Source organism: Paramormyrops kingsleyae, chromosome 11 (genome assembly GCF_048594095.1).
Source record: "Paramormyrops kingsleyae isolate MSU_618 chromosome 11, PKINGS_0.4, whole genome shotgun sequence".
NCBI classification, from domain to species: Eukaryota; Metazoa; Chordata; class Actinopteri; order Osteoglossiformes; family Mormyridae; genus Paramormyrops; species Paramormyrops kingsleyae.
Genome location: NC_132807.1, coordinates 24,291,437 through 24,314,077, shown reverse-complemented (window position 1 = coordinate 24,314,077; position 22,641 = coordinate 24,291,437). Strand labels below are relative to the sequence as shown.

General features: G+C 41.0%; 1 protein-coding gene across 1 annotated transcript; it reads left to right on the top strand.

Moving 5' to 3' along the window:
* The first annotated feature begins 712 nt into the window (after nucleotides 1-712).
* Nucleotides 713-21,956, top strand: LOC111834516 (AP-2 complex subunit alpha-2-like). Its single transcript, XM_072718284.1, has 22 exons — nucleotides 713-980; nucleotides 6,271-6,339; nucleotides 7,476-7,618; nucleotides 8,428-8,621; nucleotides 8,997-9,126; nucleotides 9,396-9,497; nucleotides 10,880-10,988; nucleotides 11,090-11,240; nucleotides 11,355-11,523; nucleotides 12,256-12,393; nucleotides 13,207-13,389; nucleotides 13,782-13,879; nucleotides 14,052-14,283; nucleotides 14,631-14,804; nucleotides 14,940-15,109; nucleotides 16,035-16,117; nucleotides 16,438-16,528; nucleotides 17,105-17,227; nucleotides 17,470-17,586; nucleotides 17,756-17,825; nucleotides 19,563-19,697; nucleotides 20,430-21,956. The coding sequence occupies exons 1-22, from the start codon at nucleotides 914-916 to the stop codon at nucleotides 20,505-20,507; spliced, it is 2,826 nt and encodes a 941-aa protein (XP_072574385.1). The 5' UTR covers nucleotides 713-913; the 3' UTR covers nucleotides 20,508-21,956.
* Nucleotides 21,957-22,641: the final 685 nt, after the last annotated feature.

Genomic DNA, 22,641 nt, shown 5'->3' with positions numbered 1-22,641 from the left:
TGTGCTCCAGGCTTTGTGCCTTGCGCTGCAAGTGACCCCCCCTCCCTGGTGTCCCTGACCAGGATAAGCAGATCTGGATGGATGGGCAATATTGTTTTTCATTTTATTCTATTTTTTCCCTAGACCTTTAGACATTTCAACCCTTCAATTACTGTCAGCCATGTCATATGTTTGTAGTCCTGTTGTTTTGTGAAACAACCTCTCTGCATGTAATATCAAAACATGCCGCTCCTTAATCAGCAAATGCTGTAAGAATGTATTCAAACCCTGGAGGTGTTAGGCAGCCTGGATCACCACTGCACCCCCAGATTGTCCACAGTGTGCATGTATGTGTCCGCACATTGATGGACTGATATCCCATTCTGGTACGTGTTTCCCTGCCTAGTGCTCTGTGCTCCATAGACTACTATCTCCGTATGACCCTGTTCTGGAACCTGTCTAAATGAGTTTTTTTTTTTAATATTTTTTGGGGAAAAAGCACCATTCACTTTAGGGAAATATAAACAAACATGACTAATATGACTAGATGCGTCGATATCTTGCATTTTTAGTAAACTTTTAGTCAAATAGAATTTTAAAGGCTGATTGTTAATTGCAAATGATATCTGAATCTCCTTTTAAGCTCTATATGTCTCCAGACTTATATGTTAGGTGACAAACAAATGAAAGGAAATGAACGACAGTCGAGTCATTGACGTGCGGCCAGTGATGTACCGTGACAGCAAATGTTTAAAGCTTGTCTGCGCGTTCTCGTCGTACAGGAATTTAACCACGAGCGCTGACGAGTTCACGAGCGCTACTGATTCGCGCATCTCCGCTTCCGAGTGACTCCCCGGTACGGTTTTTTCCGTTAAAACCTGCGAAACCTGGCGTGTCACCTTAGGGATAAATACGGTCTGTTGGACGGTACGAAATGCCAGCAGTATCGAAAGGAGACGGGATGCGAGGTTTGGCTGTCTTCATTTCAGATATACGGAACTGTAAGTTTTGCCGTTGAACCACGCTGTCAATTGACCTAAAATGACAATGATGATTTATGGCAGATAGTTGAAAACGTGTCCTGGGATTTCTTTCTCTTAGCTAGTTAGAGGTAAAATAAAGCTTTCTCCCAGTATGCTGACCCACGCACTTTTGGCAGCTAAGACGTATGCAAGGTGCAAGTGGGGAGGTGACTGTTACTCTTAGTTCAAGTTGCAAAAGTTATGAAAGTCTACAGGCAGAAGTACGTTTAAGTCAAAATTTAGCGTTCAGTGTGTCACATTTTCAAAAGTTTCCTTTGGCTGGCACTGACATTTACAAAAAAATAGGCGTGGGGCTCAAGCAAGGAACTATGAAACACTGAATAGATCAGTTTCACTTGGTAATGCAGTCACTGAGACAGGAAGTATGGGAATGATATATGGGGACTCATTTTGTATATATAAAAAAAACATACGAACAAGTCAAAACATTTTGAGAATAATTGCGTTTTACCAAACAACTACGGAAGACTGGCTATTATAAAGTGCGTTCATTTGTAATGAAAGTTTAGTGTACTGTAAATACAGCTTTTTCCGGGTCTGTACGTGTGCTGTACTGTTTTGCGATCCTGAAGCTAAATATCACGGCAAATATGATGCTTTAGACTGATTTCCCTTGTGTATTTGAAATAGTCGTCTAATATACTTTGAAAGATTTAACTGGAGGTCACTAGCGTTCCTGTAAGTTTACTGAAGGACGTGATGTATTTAAACTTAGAATAGTGCTCCAGCAACGTCACTGAATTGACTTTAATGAAGGATGGGTTGGGCAGTTTAATCTTTTTCTGATGACTACTTAACCGCATATTAATCTACTCGAAAATGAAATCTATTCCTTCCTTAGTAATTTTTAACAGCGTATTGCCGACAAACCGTGTTATTACCCAGAACTTTTGCTTAAAAACGAATAACTGAACTAAAAATACTTCATTTAAATAGCCACATATCATCAAAAGTCCTCATTAGCCTTGAAAATATTTTTGGCCTTATTGGCTGTCCTCTTACAAAGATATATTTGGCTGTCTGCAAGGAATGGGCGCTATCCAGTGACCTGAGACAAAGACTGGACCCTTTGGTATACTGCGTCTCTTTGTAGAATCCTTGGGTACCGCTGGTTTGACTTTGTGTCGAATGAGCGGCTGCTCAGGGAGCCCCGAATGAGGCACGTTACCTGCATTGTGAGGGAGCGTCAGTTATAGCAGTATGGCCATGTGGCGCGTTTCCCTGCGGGTGATCTGGTTCGCGGCCTCCTCATTGTTGAGGACCCAAGTAGCTGGACCAGGCCAAGGGGACGCCCATGTATTACCTGAGGGTGTTACCATTTTCAGTAGGTGGGACTAGACCGCATGTTGGCCTGGGGGTCGTCAACCAGGTTCCCAAGGTGTTTCATCAGGTGGTGGGTGTGACAATGCACTGTACCAGTGCTCCCTAACCTGACCTGACCTGTTTTGGGATGTTTTTTACACATAAACGTGTTACAGCTTACATATACCGGATATCACAAATAACAGTAATAATACTGAAACTGTGTGAGTATGTGCGTGTATGTGCTCCAGTATGGACTGGGTGCCCCCCCCCCCCCCCCCCCCCGCATCCAAGCATATATCCTCCTGAGACCCAAGGAAAAAAGTGTCCTTCAATTGTAGTTTATTTGTCTTTGGAGGAAATAAGACATCTTACAATTTAGATTTTTTCAAATTTATTCTTATTTTAATTTCACAGCATGTCCTCTTTAGTGCACAACAAGAATAAATACGTTTCCCAACATCAGTGAAAAAATAAATGCAAAAATACAATGTCCACTACAATGGACATAAATGAATGGGTGGGGTCTCAGGAGGTTACAGGGGGTATGTAAAGCATTACCCCTGCTCTGCAAAACACATGAAATAATTTGTCATGTGTGCAGTAATTTTACCAGGGCTGTGGAGTCGGTAGATAAATGCTCCGATTCCGACTCCGACTCCGACTCCTCAGTTTCTAAATCTTCCGACTCCCCGACTCCGACTCCTCTGTATGTATATACTATGCTAATGTATTTTCTACATCCATTGAAGGAAAGGAAGGCAACATACATGTCATTTCACCACAGAACTACTGGCTAGGAAGCCAACACTCTACTATAATGTCAGATTAAAGACAAACACAATGAAAACAAGGTTTCAAGGGTAGCGCATAGCGAAGGGGAGCCGACGGAGCTGAGAACACACCAGATGATTTTTCAGGCGTTTAACGCGTGATGACTCGTTGAACGGCCGAAAAATCGGCAGTGCATCTGTAAATGTATGCGGGGCTTTAGGCTAGGTTTCAGAGTTCCCTGCAACAGTGGAACACGACACAATGGAAAGCCGTGCCGCACCTTACCTGTGCATTACATCCCATATAGTGACGCATACAGTCAATGAAAAGCATGCTTCATGGTTACTTGACATGTTCGTTTTGTGGTAACATTATGCACTGCATGCATTGGGCTTTATTCTTACAGCAGAGAAGTAGTTCATTATGACTGTTTGTGAATTGGGACATTTCAACTTACTTTTTTAATTCCCATTTAAATTTAGTAGGAGTCGGAGTCGGTTAACTTTTTGCCGACTCCGACTCCGACTCCAGGTACCCAAAATTGTCTCCGACTCCGACTCCTCGACTCCGACTCCGACTCCACAGCCCTGAATTTTACACATGGAACACTGTCCTACAATTCACAATATACAAGTTAAAGACTAGAAAATATGTACATTTATGAGTGAAGAAGTGTAATTATTTTAATACAAAAAAAATCAGTGTAACGAGGAGTGCTTTTGATTTGAACTCTTTAGAGATTAATGAATGCACCAGTCAAACTGCCGGCTCCGCTGCCCCACCCTCTCACTCCCCTAGGTGCCAAAACAGGCCTCTATAGGACTGTAAAATGTGTACAGACTCATCACAGGGTGTTTGTGACTACAGCACCTTTGTCACAGTTGTGAGAAGAACATGCCCTTTTTTGTCTTGGCTGTATGGTACCTTTCTTGAATGACTGGCTCTAGCAAGATGGCCAGCTTTTGTAAAAGAAATACAAAGTGTATTAGTGCCTTATTGTTGAAAGCATCCGTTCAGGTTTTGTTCGTGAACAGTAACACTTGATCACGTTTAGCATTCATTTCATCATTAAATTTAGCAGGCTCTTTTGTCAAAAGCGACATACAAGTAAGAGAGCAGAGTTAGCTAATCCCTGGAGCACCTTGGGGTTAAGGGCCTTGCTTAAGGACCCATTGATGATATAATTATTTTGCCAGCCATGGTATTTGAACCAGCAACCTTCTGATTACAGCCGCAGAGTAATAAACCTGCGGAGCCACTCACTGCCTCTTTGTGCCTAGATGAGATGAGATGAGTTTTTTAACAGATGGAATTGTCACTGACGCTGTGAAATGTGATTATTATACAGTCATTAGTCACTTAACAATGAGGATATGTTCTGAGAAATGTCATCGTTAGGTGATTTCGTCATTGTGCAAACATCAGAGTACTTACACAAACCTAAATGGTATAGCTTACTACACACCGAAGCTACAGTAAACTGTTTTTTTTAATAAGTAGAAAGAGTACACTCTAAAATAATGATAGTCATGTCATATATGTACTGTGCATAATTGCATGTGCTGTACTTTTATACGACTGGTAGCGCAGTAAGTTTGTTTATACCAGCATCACCACAAACGTTAGTAAAACGTTATACTGTGATGTTATAATGGCTACGACATCACTAGGCGATAGGAATATTTCAGCTCCATTACGGTATAATCTTGTGGGACCACCATCATATATGCGCACCATTGTTTACAGAAACGTCATTATGGGGCACATGACTATATATAAATATAGCATATTTAGAAATGTAACTATGGATATTAGAGACAGATAAGCATGGGGTGGGGGGAGGGGTTTACACTCTTCTCAGTATGGCCTATATGTTCTGGACTGTCATAGTTGGAACTTAATTGGGCAAATGTATCAAGGACTATACATTAAGTTTATATGAATATTATTTGTCATGTAAAATACAGAACCACTTGAATAAAAGAACTCTTGATTGTTGCGGGCAAGTGATTGAGATCTGATTACTTAGGGATTTATTTGGACTAACACAAAGTCTAGAAATATGGCAGTAAAATCTAGTCCATGAAAAACACAATATCTGATTCTTTGATTTGTAAGACATCCAGAGAACACCAGTGGTGGCCACATTGCGACATGTATTGGCTTCTTTTGACCATATGGCATTTGTTCCTAACAGACATGGGTTAATAATGAACTTGACTGGGTTGAGTTCCTTGTGGTGCCTAATAGCCCAATAGAAGACAGTCCCGATCTGCTATGGGTAGGCACACTAAACTGGCCCAGCAACATTCCTTGTGGGAGAAGGTGCTCAGAAGCTAGCACTGACTGTATAAATGGCGTGGTCCAGCAATGGCATGGTCCAGCAATTAAGGAAAGGGACCTACAAGCAGATAACTACAGTTAGTTGTAGCCAGATGTGGCATTTTGTACTCCTAAGATTCATAACATTATTGTTTGTTGTGCATCAAGCTGGAAAAAATAAAAACAGCTATGCTTATCTTTTCTTGTTGAACATGTTGCGTGTTTTACTCTCGCACGAGATTAATTTGATTGTTTTTGCATGTTTCTAGTTTGTTTGTAGGTACTGTATGTGTGTGTACGAATGGAATTCTCTAGATTTTCTTGCGAGACATTTCACATGCAGTACTTTTTTCAAACACTTTTCATTGTGCTGCTGTCATCTTCTTTGATTATAGAAACTGAATCTTCACAAAAAATTTGATTATTAATACTCAGTAAAACTACCAAAGCATGGGAATGCAACAGGAAAACTTAACTGACAAGTAAAATTTTCAAGTTCTGTGTCTTTTTGATTAATTACCTTTTCCTCAGAGTACATTTTACCTTATGACCCAAAATATAATGATCACCGCAGAGCTACCAGGTACACTTAGGCCTAAATTTTCTTTAGTTTATTCTGGGGTTTTCTCAAGGAGTCATGTAACCCTACCACCACATATTATTCACTTTTGCATGACGCTAAGTTTATCTGATTAGGAGAAGATTCTGTACATTTACTGTGATGTCTGCCTATTTTTTCGAATTCTATGTGTGTTACATCTCACTGTTAACCATTAGTGGTTATATGCCCCAGTATGATGTAGATTTGTACCGCGGTGTCGCTGATATATTCACTGTATTTTTTTTCTAGGCAAAAGCAAAGAAGCAGAAGTGAAGAGGATAAACAAAGAATTGGCCAACATCCGCTCTAAGTTTAAAGGTCGGCTTATCTTATGCATTCTGCATAAATGCAATCTGATTCTCGGGACCTATTTGCATTATTATATTTCATGTGAATTTAAATTGAGCAGCAATGGGATGCTTTAGTTCATGATACTACTGTAAGTATCATTCAAGGTAGCATAACAAAACTGGAACTAGATGACATAAGGTATGCTCTGCAAATATGAACGTTTTTCCCAAGATAATTTCTTTGGTTCGACAGGTTCAGATTATTTTACAGGTATAGGCACATGCATGCAAGACACAGCCTACCAGGGTCACATTGTTTCCACTTGAATAATTTGTTTTTAATAGTGCTGGTCTATTGTGTCTTAGAATTAGCTATCAAAGTCAAACTGTGAAGGCTATTGTCTAAGTGTGTACTAGAAACACATTATCTGGGAGGCTAAAGGCCAATTCATGCTTTACTTCTCCAAGAGCAACGTAAATTTCATCATCAGAGGTGTCCGGTAGACATGTACAGCCCATCTTTTTATGGCTGGCAGACGTTATGCACGTCAGAGTGTGTCCATTGCTCATGTCCTAGGACATTGACTAGGGATTTCCAGTAGGTGGCAGCACTAACTTTCACAGAGCAGACGTCAACGAAAAAAGAGCAGATTGAGAATAGTTGGCATATTTGTAGTTATGAAGAGTAGCTGTATCAGGATGTGTGGAAGTATTCACATATCATATTCACATATCAGACATTATACTGCAGCATACAGTATTTTCAAAAGCAATGTTATTCTGGGATTTTGAAATCTTGGTGATAAAGTTCACTGAGTTGGAGTGGTCCTGGGTAATTTTGTTGCCAATATGTCAAAATACCACAATATGACAAATGACCATAATACTGTCTGAATAATAACTAAAAATGTTCATAAAAATGTAGCCATTTCACTATGACGCTTGTATTTGTGTTTGTTACAATATATCTGCCCTCTTCTGGTAATACAGTAAGAGTTCAGTACTGGTATGGAATTTATTCACACGGAATAAAAACAGTCAAACACTGACCACATGTGAAGAATTTTGCAAGCAACTGCAACAGCGAAGAGGAGCTGGAGAAAAAAAAATAACGGAAGCGTACCGTACCCATTTCACATTATTCGTGCGATGTCTGTGTGACAGGGGACAAATCGCTGGATGGCTACAGCAAGAGGAAGTATGTGTGCAAGCTGCTTTTCATCTTTCTGCTGGGGCATGATATTGACTTTGGCCACATGGAGGCAGTCAACCTGCTCAGCTCCAACAAGTACACAGAGAAGCAGATCGTGAGTGGAAGACACAGCCCCTTTCACTTTGTGTGTGTTTGTGTCTGGATGTGTGTGTTCGGGGTGTATGAAAGGTAGGTGGTTGAGTAATGTAGCTAAGGTTATCAGTATTGATTTTTTTTCATTGTTCTTGGTGATTTATATTCAGGTGTGTTCCATTTTACTTTGCCCCCGTAGCCCAGATCAGAGAGCCCGTGTGAGTGCTTTCTTTCTTTCCCCGAGATGGGCAACTTAATTTTTCCAAGAAAACCTTGTAAGCTTATCCCCAGACAATTCCTCTCTGTCCCTATCAACAGGAACTTCTGATCCACTGTAAATGTCCTTGTTGTAGGGATGTTGTGAAACAAAACCTGTGTTTTAATCTACTTTAAAAAAAAAAACTTAATAATTTTCATTTTGAAAAATTTGTTAGAATGAGCTTAAGGCTCTCATTAACTTATTAATCTCTTAATTGAACTAAAAATGTATGTGTGTGTTGTATGCTATCCAGCTTTAGTCCTATTTAATTTATATAACTCTAGCATATCTCAAATGAGAGACATTTGGAATGTAATTTTGGTGATCTTACAGTATGTGAGCTATTGAAACATTTCAGTAGACCTTCCCTTAGTATTCAGTCAAAACATGTTGTTTCATGACATCTCTTTTTTGCCCGTGAAGCTGAAAAATTCTCTCTCCTCTCCTTAATTTTGCCATATGTCCGCATTTTAACAAGAAAACCTAGATTTTTTTTTTTTTCGTCTTTTAGATGTTTAATATTGTAGAATATGTCCTAATACACATAGTAACAAATCCTTCCCTTGTTCCAGGGCTACCTATTCATCTCTGTGCTGGTGAACTCCAACAGCGACCTTATCCGACTCATCAACAACGCCATCAAGAATGACCTCTCCAGCCGGTATCCAGTGTTCATGAAGCTGGCCCTGCATTGCATTGCCAATGTGGGCAGCCGTGAGATGGCTGAGGCCTTTGTCCAGGAGATCCCTCGCATCTTAGTGGCTGGGTGAGCCGCCAAAGGGAATTTTAAGCAGTCGAATCAAGGCCTCAGAAATGCAGGTTGAGGAACCAACTCTAAGACAGGGTTTGAATACTGCAGACGTGCGAACACAAAATTCTTGATATCTCTCTGTGTCCATTTAACAATGGAAGTGGACGTCTTAGATGTTCAAATGTAACCCGCGTTGACAGAGACGAATGCAAAGAGTACAGAATAAACAAAGGAGACACTTCTACACCAGCAGATGGTGAAAATGTGACTTCTTTCCATGTGGGGGACGCTGCTAAGTTTGGACATGTGTGGAGACACATCTGCTGAGCTTGGTCTGAGTATTACAAGGAGAGTATCCTGTCTGCCCTAACCATGATCTGTGTGTTACAGGGATACCATGGACAGTGTGAAGCAAAGTGCAGCTCTCTGCTTGCTTCGGCTCCACAGAACCTCGCCAGACCTGGTGACAATGGGAGAGTTGACCTCTCGTGTGGTGCACCTGCTCAATGACCAGCACTTGGTATGGCCTGCTCCACAGGTGGACACTGAGAGCCTGGGGGTGGGGGGTAGTTCTTATAGCAGCCTTTGGTACTTTGGTATGGTATTCTACCGTAAAAGGGTATACATGCTTGCCTATACCCTATACTAAATACTTTTAGAGCAATATCACATAGTGCTTGATATTAGATTAACTATTATTCAAATTTAGTCAGAGGCTGAATGGTGAGCAGATGTTTCTAAATGACGATTTGAAGGCCATTATATGAGATAGCACTGTCTCTGCTGCAGGGAGTAGTGACGGCAGCCACAAGCCTCATCATTGCCATGGCTCAGAAGAACCCAGAGGAACTCAAGGTTTCTATTCCTCTGGCTGTGGGTAGGCTCGGCAGGGTAAGTCACGTTGGTAAAGGTGGAGCTACACATTTGGAAGTCTCTGCTTAAGGAATGCCTACATTTGTAAGAATTAGTTAGAGAACCCTTTGAATTTATCTGGACAGAAATGGCTCCTAAAATTTGATCTAATCCTTATCCAAGTTAAACGAATGTATCAGTTCATAGATCCAGGTTCAGCAATACCAAAATGTAATCCACAATCTTTACTCCGAAGTGCAGGCTAGGGTCAGAAAATATCACACGCTTGAGTTTTCAAGTCCAAATCAGAAAACCAAAAGTCAAGCTCAATATACCCGGTAAATGTCAGAACAACAATGAGGTATGAAGGTTCAGTAGAATGGTAACATTACCTGTGTATTATGCTGAAAATGTCCTTATAAAACCCTTGGCCCAATTAAGAAATAGACAACAGGTGTGTCTAATATTCAGTTGAGACAGGGCGTGGTCTGGCTTGCCATGGATAGGTGGGCATGGCTACAGGGAGTATTAACTGTTATTGGCTTCTTCAGTTCTTTACAGAACTGTTAAAGTTGCTGTATGTTTTTTTTTTTGATGTCTTGCTTTAACGGCCTGTGTCAGATAACAGGAACATGGACCTTAACAAGTGCTAGATATGTCTGGAGATCTTTAGCATTCATCCTAGGGTTCTTTATTACTTCTTTGAGAATTCCGTACTGTGCCTTAGTGCCGATATTTTTAGTATCGCCGCCCCAAGGGTGAGGAGCAGTTGTTCTCAATTTTTTCCACTTGTAAGCTTTCTGCCTGAATGTGGAGTCTTTAGAAAACCTTTTGCAGCCTTTTTCCCATCTTATGAGCTACAATAGCTCTTCTTTTGTGTTCCTCTGAAATCCATTTTGATCAGACCATATTGCCCTTGAGTAGAGTCCTACTTAGCGGGTAACCAAAATAGTTTTCTTTTATATGGAAGGTTATGTCAGACCCACACATGAATTGATAGGAATGCCTGACTCCAGTTACACCTGTTTTGAAGGTCATTGTTCTTTATTTATTCAATACACTTGTGATAGTGTGAATGTCATTTGTGTTCTTTGTTAAGTCCTTTTTATTATTATGACTTATGATGAAGATCTGATGACATTTTAGGAGCCATTTATGTAGAAATCCAGAAATTCAAAATAGTTTACAAATCACAGCTGCATGCTGTTTCATGGGGCCTGTAGATTACGTATTTGAGTTTTGAGCTTCTTTAGCCTGCAGTATGTTCTGTAATGTGGTGTTGGGAAAGTTGCATCTTAAAATTAACATGCTGTATATAAATAGGTAAGTTGTTTTCGTTAAGAAAAATATTTTGGGGGAAAAGAGGGCTGCCCTCTGCCTTTTTTCAGCAAATGTTTCAGCTTCATCCTTCTTTATTTCAGATCGTGATCCCTGCTGCTTCAGATTTACAGGACTATGCCTACTACTTTGTCCCCGCCCCATGGCTGTCTGTCAAGTTGCTCCGCCTCTTGCAGTGCTACCCACCTCCAGGTAAGATGTCACATCGGATGTTAAGTACAGCAGTGAGGTTCCACTTTATATAAAAGCTTAATGTTTCATCATCACGTTGTTGTTTTGCCGGTGCTGGCCAGAGGATGATTCTGTTCGCAGCCGGCTGGCTGAATGCCTTGAATCCATCCTAAACAAGGCCCAGGAACCACCCAAGTCTAAGAAGGTGCAGCATTCAAATGCTAAATATGCTGTGCTTTTTGAGGCCATTAGTCTCATCATCCACTATGACAGGTTAGTAGCCAGCATTTATTTCACAAAAGAACAACACAACTGTATATTAAGTATATTTCAATTTGAAACCCAAGTATTGGTAATGGTTATAATGTGACACTTTATTCCTCCCAGTGACCCTGGCCTGCTTGTACGTGCCTGTAACCAGCTGGGCCAGTTCCTCCAGCACCGGGAGACCAATCTGCGCTATCTGGCTCTGGAGAGCATGTGCACACTGGCCAGTTCAGAGTTTTCCCATGAAGCTGTTAAGACACACATTGAAACAGTCATCAGTGCCTTGAAGGTACCTTTTCGACCTTGTTATATTGTGGGTGAGCTGCAGAAGGCAAAGCTTTTCAGTGAGGCCATGTTGTGGATGACCTGCATACTTTTTCAACTCCTTATAAGGATGGACAAAATAGCAGAAACTCCCAACAATATATTAATTAATATCAAGGCCATAATATGAAGTGGGCCACTGTTTGGCTTCAGTACAGCTTTAGTCCTTTGTGGGCTGCTGTCATGCACATCCTGAATGTCGCTTAGTGTGATGTCTGACAGGTCTTCTGGGGCTGGTTTGTGGCTTTGCATCCTGTGCCTCTGAAGGTCACTGGTTCAAATCACATTCAGTAGAGGAATTTCTCAATTTAACCCCCAATTACTCCAGGGATCGTCCAAGTTAAAGTAAAGTAAAGAAAAGCCTGCAGTTGTTTGATGGATGAAGGAGGAGGAAGTCTGCATGCCCTGGAATGCCCTTCAATCCATTTTGACTCACCTTTGTAGCTGTTTTTGTAATTGTGGTTTAGTTAGAGTACTTTTTTATGTGGTGTTTCCATGCCCTGCACATCTCCATACTCCTGTATAAATGCACCTGGTCAGTCTGAATGCAAATAGGCACATTTGCAGACTCTAAAGTCAGGCTTGTTTTCAGGATTGTATAACATGTTTCTTACGTATTTTAGGATAATTAAGTATGAGCGACTACAAGTGACCCATTCAGTATGATGATTTTTACTGGAATTTCTTTTCTGTGCAGACAGAGCGGGATGTTAGCGTCAGGCAGAGGGCGGTGGACCTGCTCTATGCCATGTGTGACCGCAGCAATGCCAAACAGATTGTGGCCGAGTTGCTCGACTACCTGGAGACAGCAGACTATTCCATACGGGAGGAGATTGTGAGCAGGATTGTTACGTCAAATGTCTTTGCTTGATTTACATTATCTGATCTTTTTTGCATATTGTTTGGAAATCGGTATAAAATTCCATTTGCATTCCAAATTTGTGTTCTTCAGTAACTATAAGTCATTGTCTTTTGTTTTCAAGGTGAATTATATATCTAGATAACAAGCTTTTAGCTTTGGTTATGCTGTGTAGATCAGTGGTTCTCAACCTTTTGTCATCCAGGGACCCCCTGTGTCCCTCCCGCTGCCCATATAGGTTCTGATATTGTTCTGAATTGGTGACAAAAATTCCCAATGTTAATTAATATAAACATATGTTTATTTGATTACACTGCCAAAAATGTCATTTCTTTTGAACATGACTTAAACAGGGTTTTACTCCACAATTTCTACTAGCACTATTATTTTCTTAGTTCAGAAAAGAAGGTGGATGTTTATGAATATCTTAATAACTAACAAGCCTTCAGCAAAATAAAACAAATATTGGAAATTCTGATATTTTTAAAATGAAATGAACCTAATAACAAAGATTCCTTTTCCCCTCCGTCAGCTTTCCCGTGAGACGCTTAACTGAATGGTTATCGATATACCGTATAAATTCAATATAGGCTACTGCCCAACGCTAGCTTTAGCACAATAGTATTTTTCCTGTGCTTCACGAAAAAAATTGCATGCCCCTCCTTGGTCCTCGCTGAAGCCCATTAGTGGCCTGCGGCCCCCTAGGTTGAGAACCGCTACTGTAGATGCACAGATGTTAAGAGATTTATAATGTTATACAAATGTGTGTCTTCGTCATGGTCTATCCAGGTGCTTAAAGTGGCCGTCATAGCTGAGAAGTATGCAGTGGACTATGCATGGTACGTGGACACCATCCTGAATCTGATCCGCATTGCCGGCGATCACGTGAGTGAAGAGGTGTGGTACCGTGTCATCCAGATCGTCATAAGCCGCGAGGAGGTCCAGGGCTATGCTGCCAAGACTGTCTTCGAGGTAAATGTAGAGCCACTTTCAGGTGTCTGCAGACTCATTTTGTGGGCTATCAGAACTAGTAACAGCAGTGTTTTTAGTTCAAACTGATTTTTCACTGATTCTGTAAGCTTCATACTGTTATTTTTGTTTGCCTTTTTACTATGTTCATCATTGGATTGCACTTATTGCATTCAGTTGCAATTAATGCAATCATAATTGGAGTTGCAATTTGAGTTTTTTTAGACTTGTGTATTCTTGTTTTGTGTTAGTATTATGTATATTTATCTAGTACAGGGTTTTTAAACCTTTCCAACCACACATTGTTTATCATGACGATGGCTGGGTGGGGGCTGCTTCCCTCTTCCTCATTCAGTCCACCTTGCACTAATCCACCTGCCTTGCTGATCCGACAGGCTCTTCAGGCTCCAGCTTGCCATGAGAACCTGGTGAAGGTCGGGGGATACATCTTAGGGGAGTTTGGAAACTTGATCGCTGGAGATCCCCGGTCAAGGTAGAAGCTTGTCTCTGCTTATACTGTATGTGTGACTTCGCTTTGCCCATGACCTCTTAGCTGCAGTGAATTGTGTCTGTATAACTACCTCTGTACCTGCTGGTTTGCTGGTAGAATAAATCACTTCCTTCCATTGTGTGCACTGACTCCACCTCTTTCCTTGGCCCTGCAGCCCTTTGGTCCAGTTCAACCTTCTGCACTCCAAGTTCCACCTATGCTCAGTGCCCACTCGGGCCCTCCTTCTCTCTACCTACATCAAGTTCATCAACCTGTTTCCAGAGATTAAAGTCACTATCCAGGATGTTCTGCGCTCCAGCAGCCAGATCCGCAACTCAGACGTGGAGCTACAGCAGCGTGCCGTGGAGTACTTGCGTCTGAGCTGCGTCGCCAATACTGATGTCCTGGTACTAGAAGAGGGCTGGGAACTGGGAGGACTAGATATAACTGCAAAAGGCTGAGAATGCTTAGATCCAAGACTGCTGTTTGCATGGATATTACTGCTTAACTGATTTAAGTTTGGTGATAAGTAGGTAGACACAAATCCCTTGTTTATGAACATGATGCCTATTGAAGAGTAACAGAATGTAAAAAAGCTTTTATAATTCTGATTTTCTTAATTCTAAAGCCTGATTTCGGGAGTTTAATGGACGGGTGAAAAGATGAAGGTGTGAAGGATCCAGGAAATACCGTAACATTCACCCGGAATGGTCAACTAACCAAAGCCTTCATTTCCATTTGTGTCCATCTGAAGGCAACAGTTCTGGAAGAGATGCCGCCCTTTCTAGAACGCGAGTCCTCCATACTGTCCAAGCTGAAAAAACGAAAAGGGCCGGGCTTGCTTCCTGAGCAAGAAGACAGCCCCAAGGATAAGAATACTGGAGTCAACGGCACGGTGGAGTCAGTCAGTTCCAGCAGCATGACTAAGGTACAGGCTACTCTATCTGCCACTCTCACTCAGCTGCGTTTACAGATGCTTTGTCTAACATCCTTAACTTCTATTTTTTAACTTCTTCTGCTTATGTGCTGTGGATGTTACTAGAAAAAAATGTTCTGCCTACAGGCTTCTCTGTCACCATTGTCGGCTGATCTGCTGGGTTTGAGTAGTACCTCCAGCCAAAGCTCCTCCTCCTCTGCTCCAAGGGGAAGCTTGTTGGTGGACATCTTCGCTGATAACCAGTCTCCCGTCCCCGAAGCTGCAGCTGCACCTGTTGCCACTGAGAACTTCTCCAAGTAAGAGTCAAGAGTGTTCTAGCAAGTCAGTGAACATCTAACAAAGCTACCTTTCTGGTGGGCAGAGTTGACCTGGATCATCTAGACCTTTTCATCAGCAAGGACAAAAGTAAAAGTAATTTAAAGTTGATGAATAGAATTTTTTGCCACCCGGTGACGTCAGTGATTTGTGGTCTTTTAAGAGTTTTTTTTAATAGGATTTTTGGAATTACATGTACTGTAGACAGAAGTTTTACTGCCTGCATTTTGTTATTCTGTGTTGTGATATTTTGTGAGATGTGTGCACTTTTATTTTGAATATCGCCTACAAAAAAAGTTTCAAAAAATGGATTTACATACCATGAAAGCAGCAGCTGCAAAAGGCGGTGGAAGGCTTAATTCTAGTGGTATTCCAAGACTACTGTTTGCACGGATATTACTGCTTAACTGATTTAAGTTTGGTGATAAGTAGGTATACATCACTTGGTGGGTAAGTAGGTACAGTATACACCACTTGGTGGTGCTGGGTAAGTAGGTACAGTATACACCACTTGGTGGTGCTGGGTAAGTAGGTACAGTATACATCACTTGGTGGTGCTGGTTAAGTAGGTACAGTATACACCACTTAGTGGTGCTTGGTAAGTAGGTACAGTATACACCACTTGGTGGTGCTTGGTAAGTAGGTACAGTATACACCACTTGGTGGTGCTGTCCTCATTGACATGAAGTCTGGTCATTTTACTCTTTTTTCAACGTAATGGAGTTCATGCAGGTGAAGAGCACTGTGTCACTGAACACGAGGCGACTAAACACATTGGCTACTGAAACAATCACTTCACAGAGGTTCTGCATTAAACAGAATCATCTCCGTGGCCTGTCTGCATTCACGTCTTAGATAAACATAGAGGTTCTGTGTTTCACAATATGTCTTCTTGTGCCCTGATAGGTTTGTGTGTAAGAACAGTGGTGTCCTGTTTGAAAATCAAATGCTCCAGATTGGACTGAAGTCAGAGTTCAGACAAAATCTTGGTGAGTTTCAGTCCATCCATCCATCCATTTTCTGAAACCGCTTAATCCCAACTGGGGTCACGGGGGACTGGAGCCTATCCTGGGAACAATGGGCACAGACGGGAACCAACCCTGGGCAGGCACCAACACACCGCAGGGCGCACACACTCACATACACACACACACAACTACAGGGCCAATTTAGACTCACCAATCAACCTATCCTGCACGCTTTTGGACCGTGGGAGGAAACCGGAGTGTTTCACCTACGATAATGAGATTATATATCAGTATAAAGACCATTACTTTTCGCCACGTTTCATTTGTTTCCTCTCCATTAGGTCGCCTCCATGTGTTTTATGGAAATAAAACTTCAATGCAGTTCCTGGATTTCTCACCATCTGTGGTCTGCCCTGATGCCTTAAAATCTCATATCCTTTTTAAAAAAATGTGTATTATCAAAAGCCGTGCAAAGTTATTATGGGAAATATTTATGCAGATTTACATTTTTTTTTTTAGGTTTGCTTCATAATGAGAAAATATAATTAAGACAAGATGTTCTTTTTATTAGCATGCACTTGATTGGAACTTAAATGAAATAAAATTAGATTAGGTTCAACTTTATTTTCATAGTGCTACAGGTACAGAGTCGCCATCTAACCAGGTCCAATAAATACAATAAATTACAGATAAGTTATGAATATAAGTGTAAATTATGGTTCTGTATAAGGTATTGTGTAGCTTATGGTGCAGACAGGAAGTACAGAGAATGATTGTGTCAGGAAATGAGAAGATGCAATGATAGAAGTGTAAACTGGAGATATACGGCATGCAAAATGAATAGTCAGTGCAGACAATGTGCAAATGTTCAGTTGAGGTACAAAGCTGTGTGTGTTCGGGGTTGGGTTTGAGACAGGGTGGAGTTAAGCATGTGTTGTTGTTTTGCTCTGCATATGGCGGCTCACCCTGTCATTCCCTCTAGTGTTGTGTTCTTAATGATATCATACAAGTCAATGTACATGCTAAGTCTGTGGACCCCGTTGTGAATGGAGGTGCCCAACTCCAACAGATGTTCAACATCGAATGTATTTCAGATTTCCAGGAGGCACCAAGTCTAAACATCCAGTTCAGGTAATTGGTCATTTCAGATGACTGGCTTTTAGTCTGTTGTGTCGTAAATGCTGGTGGGTATTCCACAAAGCAAGATTTCTTCATTAGCCAGATAACTTAAGACAAATTTAAGGACTGTCCAATAGGAATGTCACTCATTTCTCTTCCTATTGGGCAGTTTTCATGTTTGGCTGTTCACTGAAGTCCACTGGCCTACATCGGCTATCCATTACCATGCAAATGGCAACTACTTACTCTTCCAGGTATGGGGGCACCCTGCAGAATATAGGTTTCAAGCTTCCAGTCACCTTAAACAAGTTTTTCCAGCCGACTGAGATGTCATCACAAGAATTCTTTCAGCGTTGGAAGCAGCTGAGCATGTAAGAGTGTTTTGCTCATTGTTCCCTCCCATATTCTGTTCTGCTACCACCCACACCCACAGAGCCTAACCTGTGTTACCTATCTTGCCTTATTCTTGACTCCTTCCTTTGTCTTTGTCTTGTGCTACATTCCTTTCCCTAACCTTTATCTATTGTATCAAACTGACAGCCCCCAGCAGGAGGTACAGAAGATCTTTAAAGCAAAGAATCCCATGGACATGGATGTCACCAAAGCCAAAGTAAGATCTTAGCATAAGAACCTGGCTCAGCATCAGTATAAAACCATTCTTTGGTTTGTAGGCATGTAGCGATGAATCACGAATCGGTTAAAAATCAATGTAAATGTATGACGATTTAAACTGGCTGATGTGGAAAATTAATCACTACTTTAGGAGTACTTCATAATACTTTAACAGAAAAACTGGTGTAATATTACATTTGATTTCACGATGTCAGTTCGACGACAGATGTCACTGCATATTCACGTCGACGTCATACGTCAGTTTTTGGTTTTGACCGAACGCAAGATGGCGAGCATATTTGAAATTGAGGACGCACAGCCGGGCGGCGCAGTGGTGCAGTGGTTAGCACTGCTGCCTCACAGCAAGAAGGTCCTGGGTCCTTTCTGTGTGGAGTTTGTACGCTTTCCCCGTTTTCACCGGGGGCTCCGGTTTCCTCCCACGGTCCAAAACTATGCAGGATAAGTTGATTGGTGAGTCTAAATTGGCCCTGTAGTTGTGTGAGTGTGTGCGTCCTGTGGTGCGTAGGCAACTGCCTGGGGTTGGTTCCCGCCTGCACCCACTGTTCCTGTGATAGTCTCCGGTCCCCCCTGCGACCCCAGTTGGGATTAAGCTGTTTCAGAAAATGGATGGATAGACGCACCAACCATGCCCAATCTTAAATCGGCGGTGTGGCAGCATTTTAGCTTTCCGGTAATCACAAACAAAAACAGCAAGAAAAGCACAGACAAGACAAAAACTGCATGCAGACATTGTAAAAGACTGATAACATACACAAATTACACAATGAACATGCTTCAGCATGTCCACCGGCATCACAGTGAGCTGAGCAAAGATTATTAACAGGGCAAACCATGCTAAAAAGCTGCACATGCAAGCCTTAGTTTATTTATTTGAAGATAATTTTTTTATTTACTTATTTTGATTTGGGATTTTTTAAAAACAGTATTATCTTTCAGTTTCACTGTTAAGAAGAGGACACATTTTGCAGTTTAGAAAGATAAATAAAGAAATATTTTTGAATACATTTGTTTGAAGCTCATTCTGCTAAAAAGTTGTGAGAAAATCGTATCGTGAACTCAGAATCGTGAATCGTATGGAATCGTGAGTTGAGTGTATCGTTACATCCCTATTGGTTTGATTTGGATACCTTGCTGGGTATTGTGATGTGATTTTAATTTTAGTAAAATTAAATTTAATTAAAGTTGTGTTTTAAGAAAATATTAAGATTTCACCTGAATTGTTTCTTATTCTGTTGCATATTTCGCCTGTAAAATTCATGATCTTGCAAACATTGCTCAAGATCTCTCTGTATTGTTCGCATGTGCTTGCCCTTCTAGAATCATCCTGTTCTGTTGAATAAGTGTATATAAGTTGCACATAAGACCATAAACTGATTGTGATAGAAATTGGCAAACAAAACCTTCTAATCAGGTGGTCATCGTTAAGGGAGTCCAATCTGGGTAAACTGGGCTTTGTTAACGAGGTTCCAGTTTGCATGGGGCAATTCTAAATTTCCAGAACCCAGTCTGGTGACATTCCTGTATTTTTTCTCTACATGCACATAAGGGTAGTTCGCCCAACCTCATTTTGGATGAGGCAGCATGTTGATAAACTCTGCATGGTGTAACTCATTGGTAATCACCACAAAATGGCCTCATAGCAAAATACAAAGAGGTAGCATTAGGTTTTGTGCCCTGATATCCACAGCGGATTTAGCAGTGTGCTGTTTTTCAGATCGCTGGATTTGGTGTAGCCCTTTTGGACCAGGTAGATCCCAACCCCTCCAACTTTGTTGGTGCTGGAATCATCCATACCAAGACAACGCAGGTGGGATGTTTGATGAGACTGGAACCCAATACCCAAGCACAGGTGAGCCGGTCTCTCCACCAGACAATTTTTCTTCACATTGGTTCTATGTCAGTGAAATACATCAAGTCAAGCCAAGTGGGACTTTATTTTCATGCCAGTCATACAGAAGTATACAGTGGTGTGAGACATCATTTCCCCAGGACCACGGTGCAGCATAAAATACATGTGGGGGGGGGGGGCGCTGTATGAACACAATTACAGGGGCAAAGTGCAAATTAACACATAGTGCACATGACACGACAGGAGGGCAGACGGATGATGTATGCGAACTATCTGAACATAGCAATGTTAAATATAAACTTTCTACACATAATATACAGTATGTACGATAATTTAGCAGCAGGTAATGTAGCAGCGGATAACAGAAAGTGCAAACATGCCAGTAAAAGAAAGAAAGTTAAAGTGGTTGCTGAAGTGAGGAGTTTGTGCTGCTCTCTTAGTGAGCAACTGTGGAGGAATTCAGTGTTTACACATATCCTTTTCCCATCTGTCCTTATACCTTCATTGCTGTGTGTACCTTTCCTTTGTTAATAATACTGTATTCTGTGTTCCTTCACCACCAGCTCAGCATGTTTCCTTACTGATGACTCCTATGCCTGAGCCTCGCACCACATCTCCTTGTACCTTCTTCCAACTGGCCTCATAACTTCTTCAGATACCTGTTCCTACACCGTTCCCTCTTACTACATCACCTTCTGTCACTCATGTCCACATTCTTCTCTTCTTTTACAGATGTACAGACTTACCCTACGCACCAGCAGGGACAGTGTGTCCCAACAGCTATGTGAGCTGCTCTCAGATCAGTTTTAAACTCTATGCTGCCAAATGAGCCCCACCCGATCAATGTGACCTCAACAGCCTCGTAGTGCAGTCCATAATAAATATTCAATTTTCTTTCCTATTTTACATTGAACTTCTCCAGTGTATAGTGTAAAGGTGTTTGTTATTCTTAATATATAATCATACATAAATGATATTTGTTAATTAACTTTCTAACAATTCAGTTTTTGTGTTTGTTTGTACAATATAATACTATGCTTTGTTTTCCCAGTTTCTCTGTGAAATGATAACTTACTTGATAGGACCTGTCTATTCTGCACACCGGTTAACTGAATGAAGGGCTTACAACAGAGGAACTGTGCAGGGATGGAGACCAGCTTCAGCTGTTCCCATTATTTACAGTAACCCTGTCTATGGCCCATACTGTAGTGGACAATTAATTCTGGCTGCTCTTATTTCAGTGAGAAAGCCATTGCTCCCCACAGCTTAGGAGAATGTGTTGGGTACAGATATTTGTGTATAAAATGCAGAAGTGGACAGGACAGGGAGGTACACTCTGGTATTTGTTTGTCAGAATGAGCTTGAGGAATGTGTGCTGTGGCTTCTCAGTGTGGAAGTCACCCTTTGTCTGTTTTCAGTCTCATTAATGCCAGGGAATGGATCTGTCATGACCATATAATATGAATTTGGACAATATGAGCAGAAAGTTAGAATGTTTACGAGCCTGTAAAAGAAAAAGCAAACCCAACCAGTAAGGTCAACTGGGGCTTGCTGCTCCAGTGGTTTTATAACCAGGGTCTCCTCATCATTTGGCCATTTCCCACCTGTCATGATATTGCCAGCTGTGCCACTGCCTTATGATCAGAGATGGGAGATTCAGATCCAGAGAGTAAAAGTCCAGACCAAGATTTTGTTTTATCCACCCAGTGGAGCATAAACAGTCAGTCATAGACCACTCAAATGATTGGTTGAAAAAAAATCTTGGTCTAGATTTTTACTCTTTGAACCTGAATTACCGACCTCTGCTTATAATTTTCTTCCTTGATTGTAAGACTGTGATTTGATTTTAGAACAATTGTCTTGTATGAGAATTCAATCTGATAATAAGTGATTCTATGCAGAAGAGAACTTTGTATACTTTAACTTTGCATATAAACTGAGACTTTTAATGCATCAATGTCGATGTACTTTTCATAATTTTTAAAATATTTTTGCACCTCAATGGATGTACTGTATGACAAATATGAATGAAAAACTCATCTGTTGGATTTTATACAGTGGATCAAGGCAAACGCATGAATAAAAATGCCATAAATCTCCGACTTGCTGGCAAGACGGAAATAAGGGTCTCGTAAGTCTTACTAGCATTGAAAAGTTGTTCAACAATACGTATGAGTCAGTTTTTATTTTATATCAACAGAAATGTGCCAATTTGTTCCTTATACGTGAATGTAAAATAAAATCTATAATTTCTTCTGACTGATTTTTTTTTTTATTCCAATAATAAATCTTACCAACACAGCTGCAAAATATATGATATAAAATTTCTTTGATATTGGCTTTTTAGACTTATATGATTTATAAATATTTATAAAAATATAAATGTGACGTGGAACTCTTTCTTGGTCCATAGGTGAGCTCTGGCAACCACATTTTTGGTATTTTTTCCACTGGGGGAAATCATTTAATTGAATTGAAGGTCTGCAAATCCCTGATTAACATAGTTGTGAGTTTATTGGTGATGCAGTAAAGTTACCCTGATGTTTAGGGTTTATGGGGGGCATTTTTGTGCTCTTGCTTGATGTAGCTCGTCTAGGGAGTACAATTGCTTTCCCTGATTCAAGTTCTCTTCACTGGATCACAGCAGTGCTTTCTCTTGATACAGTCAGTGCCAGGGCATGGTACTTAACAGCTATCAGTCTTAACAGTTTTTTTTTGTATACATACACACACGCACACACAGTCATGTAATCATATATTTTTGGGGACCGCTCATTCACACACACACGCACACAGAATTCAGTGTAAAAGTTGATGGATAACAAGAGTATAAATATACTGTAGCAGAGGCAGTAGAGTGGAGCTACAGGATGCAGGTCACAGGGCATCAACCCATCACAGGGTACTAACCTATCACAGGGCACTAACCCATCACAGGGCGCCA

Bases quoted from the DNA above. Each gene is read 5' to 3' on its own strand.
- LOC111834516 (XM_072718284.1), top strand. From the start codon at position 914: ATGCCAGCAGTATCGAAAGGAGACGGGATGCGAGGTTTGGCTGTCTTC. The intron at 8,622-8,996 runs GTGAGCCGCCAA...TGTGTGTTACAG, and splicing joins CCTCGCATCTTAGTGGCTGG to GGATACCATGGACAGTGTGA. The intron at 11,241-11,354 runs GTTAGTAGCCAG...TATTCCTCCCAG, and splicing joins CTCATCATCCACTATGACAG to TGACCCTGGCCTGCTTGTAC.